The 7,500-nt window shown below is 53.0% G+C and overlaps 1 protein-coding gene across 6 annotated transcripts in view; it reads left to right on the top strand.

Moving 5' to 3' along the window:
- Window positions 1–7,500, top strand: part of LOC118775313 (cytohesin-1) — a 58,188-nt gene that overhangs the window by 42,416 nt on the left and 8,272 nt on the right. For all 6 annotated transcript variants that reach the window (XM_036525177.1, XM_036525220.1, XM_036525186.1 and 3 more), the window contains 4 exons: window positions 635–699; window positions 3,014–3,080; window positions 3,246–3,364; window positions 7,188–7,268. In XM_036525177.1, coding sequence (XP_036381070.1) covers window positions 3,021–3,080; window positions 3,246–3,364; window positions 7,188–7,268 — 260 coding nt within the window. In that variant the 5' untranslated portion in view covers window positions 635–699; window positions 3,014–3,020. The remainder of the gene's footprint in view (window positions 1–634; window positions 700–3,013; window positions 3,081–3,245; window positions 3,365–7,187; window positions 7,269–7,500) is intronic.

Below are 7,500 nucleotides of genomic sequence, written 5' to 3'. Positions count from 1 at the left end.
CAGGAACAAAACAGGAATTATGGGAGACCTGGAATCTCTGTTTTTCACCTTCTTCTTTTCTTTTCATCTTTCTCCCCCCATGTCTCACTCTGCCTTTTTCCTCCCCTCTCTTTTGTGGTGAGAGACCTGTTAGGTGCTCTGAGATACCTGGATAAGGGATTAAAAACCATGAACATGTTCATGTTGTCTTTCTCTCTCTCTCACTCTCAGTCCACACATAGCCTCCTTTCTCTCCCTCCCTCTCTCCCGCCTGTCTTTCTGAAGTCCCAGAGCTATAGCACATTTATGGTGTTCCTGGTGTGTGCTGCAGCGCCCCCTGGGGGAGGGAGTGGGGTCCTGTTTGAAACCTGCAGAGAGGATTTTACAGTAGCACATTATTACACTAATACACTGGTACAGTAATACACAAGTACAGTAATTCACTAGTACAGTAGCACATTAGTACAGTCATGCACTAGTTGAGTAACATTAGCGTAATACTACACTAGTAAAGACACACGTGAATACAGTACTTCATTAGTACGACAGCACATTAGCACAGTGATACATTATTCTGTGAGGCTGTTGGAGCAGATGGTGAGGTGATGATGAGGGTACCACTGTGTAACACATCGCCTGCTCTCTGTCTCCTCAGCGCCTGAAGGATGAGATAGCAGAGGTGACCAATGAGATCGAGAACCTGGGCTCCACAGAAGAGAGGTATGCTACCGGGGGGGGGGGGGGGTGTATGTAACAGAGACAGAGAGTGTGTATGTTCATCCATATACGTGCATGCAGGTGTGTGTACATATCAGAGACACAGTGTTTGTGTGTGTGTGTGCGCGCGCACGTGTACAAGTGTGTGCAAGTGTGTGCATGTGTGTATGAGTATGCGTGTGTGTGTGTGCACGCTTGTACGTGTGTGCATGTGTATGTGTATGTGTGCGTGTGTGTGTGTGTGTGTGTGTGCGTGTGTGCGTGCGAGGGAGAGGGTGACTTTGTGAGATAGACAAAGACAGCATGTGTGTGTGATGAGCCGTGGTTGGGGGGAGGAAGTGGGGGGTGTGAGCGATAAGCTGGAAGTGTTTTGGGGATTTGTCAGGGGGGGTATTAGGAGATCTGGCTCATTTTGATTGACACAAAGACCCATAAAACTCTGAACAGCAAATAAAGGCTGCACTTGCAGTGGACCATTAAGTCTCGCCTGCATGAAATAATAATGTCCTGCCCTGGTGCAGAGTGGGAGGGTGTGTGTGCCGTGCTTACACGGGCTCCTTAAATGATTCATCACCCCCCCCGTCCCAGAGGGGCAGCTGAATAATGCAGGCAGAGGGTCCCCAAGGGTGGGGGCACCTTGGACTTCCCTTGGATTGCTCCAGTGTGCCAACCCATACCTTTGTACCCCAACCCCCCCACACACACACGCGCACACACACACACACACTCATGCACACCCTCACACATTGCACACACTCAAGAGTGGACACCACGTCCACAAACACAGAAATACCAATAGGTAAACACATTTACACATACACACAAAATTCTCCACCATTTCTCAGTCAGCTCTATATGAGCAACTCTGTATGTGTGTGCGTGTGTGTGTGTGTGTGTGTGTGTGTGTGTGTGCATACACGTGCGTGGGTGTGTGTGTGTGTGTGTGTGCGTGTGTTTATTCGCTGGGTCTTTCTACAGGTCACACTGCACACTGGTCTGCGATTTTCTCTCTTACTTTCTTGAAAGGGATTTTCCCTGTTTCGGAATTTCAGTTTGAGCACTTGAAAATTACAGCTCTTGGTGGATTACTTTATTAGAGTAATATCGAATACAGTCATGTTCATTTCTCAGACATCTGTTAGAGTGGGCGTGAGATCTGTTCCTGTTTGATGGTAAGGCAGGTACTGACTGTTCTGTGCAGTACACATAAAAAGGAAAGACTACAAACGTTCTGCATAGCGCGATACACCAGGAGGTTGTATGTTCAGAGCCCGCTGCCCCGGTTGTGGTGCCTCACGGCCTGTATTCATGTGGGTGCTCTGAGTCTCCTGTTGCTGAGACAGATTTCCTCTGTGCCCATGCACAACTGATGTGAAGGACATGAGTTCATGAGCTACATTCACATGTAATATTTCTTTGAACGAAATTACAGCGTGAAATGGATTGGTTTTAAACTGCATAATCCAAGTTTTATCTCTTACATCAAGTGTTCCCGTTATTAATAACTTCAGTCTTTATATAGATGTATTAGTAACGTACAGTTCTGCTAGAGAGAGCTCGTGAAATGCCAAAAGGCACTAAGTGGTTGGGTGAAAGGAAGCGTTGTCACCTGCTTTTCTCTCTGGGAATTGCGTAACTGTGGCGATGGTTAACCCCCCCTCCCCTGACCATGCTGGGAGTCCGTGACTCTTGTACAGGCCTTGCCTATGGGCCGTGCTACACTCTCCCCCCCTCTGTGGTATTATGAACAGTTATCAGTGGAGCTGCACATGGTGTCCGCTGGGCTAATCATGGGAACGGGGGAAACTTTCTGTGCTCTGAGTGTTCAGAGACGGCTGCAGCTGAACGGCTTTGTGGGTGTGTGTGTGTGTGTGTGTGTGTGTGTGCGTGTGTGTGCGTGTGTGTGCGTGTGTGTGCGTGCGTGTGTGTGTGTGTGCGTGTGCGTGCCTGCATATGTGTGTGTATGAACAGCAGCCAAAGCTGTACTTTGCTGCTGACACATCGCCCTCAGATACACCAGCCGGCCAGTGGGGTACAGATATGAGGAGCTGAGAGCTGGCCTTTGATGGCTCATCCTGGGTGTGTTTTTATTGGTCAGTGTGGTTAGCGAGCACAGCGCTGAGTTTTCGCCTGGCGTCTCTGCCCTCACTAACACAGGCAGGCTCTGCTGATTATGAGAAACAGACACCTGACCTCACCCTATCAGTTCAGAGTGATAGCGGGCTGCCTCTCCTTGCCTCTGGGTGGCGCTCTGCAGGGGGGAGGTGTTGCCTGTAGGTGCTCGTGCACATGATTGAAGTTTTTTTTTGTTTTGCAGGAAAAACATGCAAAGGAATAAACAGGTGGCCATGGGCCGCAAGAAGTTCAACATGGACCCCAAAAAGGTGCGCTTGCTGCCGGCTCTGCCTTCTTTCTGATTGGTCACCGACTGTGGCTTTGTGTTCTGATTGGTCAGAGAATTGTTCTCATGGCTGAGTGCCATCCGCTTTAGGTAATGGCTGTTTATGCTGATTGGCTGCGGACAGTGACTCTGTGTTCTGATTGGTCAGGGGATCCAGTTCCTGATTGAGAACGACCTGCTGAAGAACACCTGTGAGGACATCGCCCAGTTCCTCTACAAGGGGGAGGGGCTTAACAAGACAGCCATCGGGGACTACCTGGGAGAGAGGTGAGTGTGTGTGTGTGTTTGTGTGTGTCTGTGTGTGTGTGTGCTGAGCTTCTCCGTTGTAGCAGCTCCTCAGGGCAGAGAGTGCAGTAATGCTGTGAGGAAGCAGAACACTGTTCTGCATATTGTCCCATATTGATCCAGATCGCCATAGCAACGCCCCCCCACCCCACCCGGCGGGTGCTCTGGTATAATCTGATTTGCGCATTAACACCCCTGCCCCTGGGCAGCTTTCCCTGGCGTGTCTGTGCAGAGTGGAACAGGCCACGCTTCTGGGCATTTTCCTGGAAAGAGGGGGCCGGTGTGCTGCACGGAGACCCCCTCTGCGGGGGGGGCAGTGTGCTGCACGGAGACCCCCTCTGCGGGGGGGGCAGTGTGCTGCACGGAGACCCCCTCTGCGGGGGGGGGCAGTGTGCTGCACGGAGACCCCCTCTGCGGGGGGGGCAGTGTGCTGCACGGAGACCCCCTCTGCGGGGGGGGTCAGTGTGCTGCACGGAGACCCCCTCTGCGGGGGGGGGGGCAGTGTGCTGCACGGAGACCCCCTCTGCGGGGGGGGCAGTGTGCTGCACGGAGACCCCCTCTGCGGGGGGGGGCAGTGTGCTGCACGGAGACCCCCTCTGCGGGGGGGCCGGTGTGCTGCACGGAGACCCCCTCTGCGGGGGGGGCAGTGTGCTGCACGGAGACCCCCTCTGCGGGGGGGGGGGGCAGTGTGCTGCACGGAGACCCCCTCTGCGGGGGGGGCCGGTGTGCTGCACGGAGACCCCCTCTGCGGGGGGGGCCGGTGTGCTGCACGGAGACCCCCTCTGCGGGGGGGGGCAGTGTGCTGCACGGAGACCCCCTCTGCGGGGGGGGGCAGTGTGCTGCACGGAGACCCCCTCTGCGGAGGCCTCTCAGTAAATATCCAGCTGTATAAATGGTAACCTGTCAGTGGCTGTGGGTGAGAGCGTCTGCTGGTGATAATGTACTGTAGTGTAAACGGGTAAAACTGTCACCCTCGTCAGTGGCTGTGGGTGAGAGCGTCTGCTGGTGATAATGTACTGTAGTGTAAACGGGTAAAACTGTAACCCTCGTCAGTGGCTGTGGTGAGTGTCTGCTAAGCGGTGATAATGTACTGTAGTGTAAACGGGTAAAACTGTAACCCTCGTCAGTGGCTGTGGTGAGTGTCTGCTGGTGATAATGTACTGTAGTGTAAACGGGTAAAACTGTCACCCTCGTCAGTGGCTGTGGTGAGTGTCTGCTAAGCGGTGATAATGTACTGTAGTGTAAACGGGTAAAACTGTCACCCTCGTCAGTGGCTGTGGTGAGTGTCTGCTGGTGATAATGTACTGTAGTGTAAACGGGTAAAACTGTCACCCTCGTCAGTGGCTGTGGTGAGTGTCTGCTGGTGATAATGTACTGTAGTGTAAACGGGTAAAACTGTCACCCTCGTCAGTGGCTGTGGTGAGAGCGTCTGCTGGTGATAATGTACTGTAGTGTAAACGGGTAAAACTGTAACCCTCGTCAGTGGCTGTGGGTGAGAGCGTCTGCTAAGCGGTGATAATGTACTGTAGTGTAAATGGGTAAAACTGTCACCCTCGTCAGTGGCTGTGGGTGAGAGCGTCTGCTGGTGATAATGTACTGTAGTGTAAATGGGTAAAACTGTCACCCTCGTCAGTGGCTGTGGGTGAGAGCGTCTGCTGGTGATAATGTACTGTAGTGTAAAGGGGTAAAACTGTCACCCTCGTCAGTGGCTGTGGGTGAGAGCGTCTGCTGGTGATAATGTACTGTAGTGTAAACGGGTAAAACTGTCACCCTCGTCAGTGGCTGTGGGTGAGAGCGTCTGCTGGTGATAATGTACTGTAGTGTAAATGGGTAAAACTGTCACCCTCGTCAGTGGCTGTGGGTGAGAGCGTCTGCTGGTGATAATGTGGTGCACTGTACTGAAACTGACACTGAAGAAGAGGAGGGACAGACGTGTGACAGCGCAGAGTGCGGCGGCACTGTGTGGTGTCACAATCGGAGATGTTCGCACTGTGTGATGTCACAATCGGAGATGTTCGCACTGTGTGATGTCACAATCGGAGATGTTCGCACTGTGTGGTGTCACAATCGGAGATGTTCGCACTGTGTGATGTCACAATCGGAGATGCTGTCACTGTGTGATGTCACAATCGGAGATGCCACATGCAGCAGAGATGGCTGACTCACGCTCCTATCAGAGGAGTGGGAGGAAGCGGGGATCTGTCAGCAGGAAGTCATGCTGGTCGGAGTTCTGCAGATAGCTCCCCCCCATCGGCTGTCTCAGCTTCAGTGACATCATCAGTAGCCCACTGGGGAGGCTGAGGAGGGGGGCTGACAATCGTAGTTCTCAGCTGTCAGGGTAACATTTCTAATGAATTACACAACCTATCAAATCACCTGTCAGAACCAGACTGCGGATTCAGCTGTAGCTCGCCACGGCAACCCGCTCCACCAGCAGGAAGGCGTGAAACAGGGCTAAACGTGGACGTGCCCCCCCATCACCTGCACCGTTTCCCTGGCGATGAGGCTCACAGCGGCGTCCGGGGACCGGGTTAAAAAAAGCCCTCTGAAAGTGGGTTAGTGCGTGAAGCCATCGACATGCCCCCATTTCCACGGCCACTGCTCCCGTTCCCAGCATGCTCAGGGGCGCAGTGGGAGGGGTGGGGTCCCGTCCCAGGCGGGGGGGTGTGGGTGATACTGCCTCCCCGGGTGCATCGTAGCTTTTCCCTCGTGACCGTGGTTTTCTTGCTGCGATGGCTGTCTGCTCTTTCACAGCTGTCAGTGAGAAACAGGCCACAGAACAGCGGGGAACACCTCAGAGGTGAAGCATGCTGCTGGGGAAACAGCAGGTGCTCTCACCACAGCTCTGTGATTGGCTGTGGGGAGCACCGGGATTGGGGTGGGGGGTAGGGGAGGGGGGTGGCATGACTGGCCGAATGAGTGCCCTGTCCTGCTCAGAGAGGATTATGGGAGTGCAGTGTGCAGGCCTCCCAGTGGGGAAGAGGCTCTTGTTTCTAGAAGCTTCCCTCTGAGGATCACGCCTTGTGCGTGTGCGTGTGTGCGTGTGTGCGTGTGCGTGTGTGAGTGTGTGCGTGTGTGTGCGTGTGTGCGTGTGTGCGCGTGTGTGCGTGTGTGCGTGTGTGTGTGAGTGAGTGTGTGAGTGAGTGTGTGAGTGAGTGTGTGTGAGAGTGTGTGTGAGAGTGTGTGTGAGAGTGTGTGTGAGAGTGTGTGTGAGTGTGTGTGTGTGTGTGTGTGTGAGTGTGTGTGTGTGTTTGTGTGTGCGTGAGACTCTGGAGAGCATGGCTGTGTCTGTGTGTCCTTCACGTTGGGGTTGCAGGCTGGTGTTCAGACAAGCACACCTGAGGTTTGAGACCTCCCTGCTTCTTTTCTCAAACCCTGACCCTTACAGCCACACCCTCATCCTTAGCCTGGTAAACGTTGTCCATCTTCGTGGATATTCTAAGCTTAAATGAAATGAGTGAGATTGTGAGCTACACTAGGACAGAAGATAAGCGTGTGTGATTGTGAATGTTTGTTCCGTGCTCTTTCACTCTTTTGCTCTCTCTTTCACTCTTGTGCTCTCTCTTTCACTCTTGTGCTCTCTCTTTCTTTCCTCTCTTTCACTCTTGTGCTCTCTCTTTCACTCTTGTGCTCTCTCTTTCTTTCCTCTCTTCCACTCTTTTGCTCTCTCTTTCTTTCCTCTCTTTCACTCTTGTGCTCTCTCTTTCACTCTTTTGCTCTCTCTTTCTTTCCTCTCTTTCACTCTTTCGCTCCCTCGCTTGCTCCCTGGTCCCCTCCCTAACCTGCAGTCTCGTTTGTGTTGCAGAGACGACTTCAACATCCAGGTGCTGCATGCTTTCGTGGAGCTGCACGAGTTCACAGACCTGAACCTGGTGCAGGCACTCAGGTGAGTGACTTACCTGTTTACCTGTCCGCGTGCTGTGCCACCTGGGTGACCAGCAGAGTCTGTCAGTGTGTAAACGGGACAGTCGGTGATGTGGGATCCAGAAACGACTGCACTGTGACCGGCCGTGGTTACAGTGTGTGAATGTGCTCTGTGGCGATTTCTCTGCCAGAGATTACAGTTGATGTTGTTTGATTAATGACCTCATTGGCCTTGCTGAAGGTGTAGTGAATGC

This window comes from Megalops cyprinoides, chromosome 1, assembly GCF_013368585.1.
Source record: "Megalops cyprinoides isolate fMegCyp1 chromosome 1, fMegCyp1.pri, whole genome shotgun sequence".
In the NCBI taxonomy this organism is placed as follows: Eukaryota; Metazoa; Chordata; class Actinopteri; order Elopiformes; family Megalopidae; genus Megalops; species Megalops cyprinoides.
Note: the sequence above shows the minus strand (reverse complement) of the source record. Positions and strands in the feature narration are given on the sequence as shown.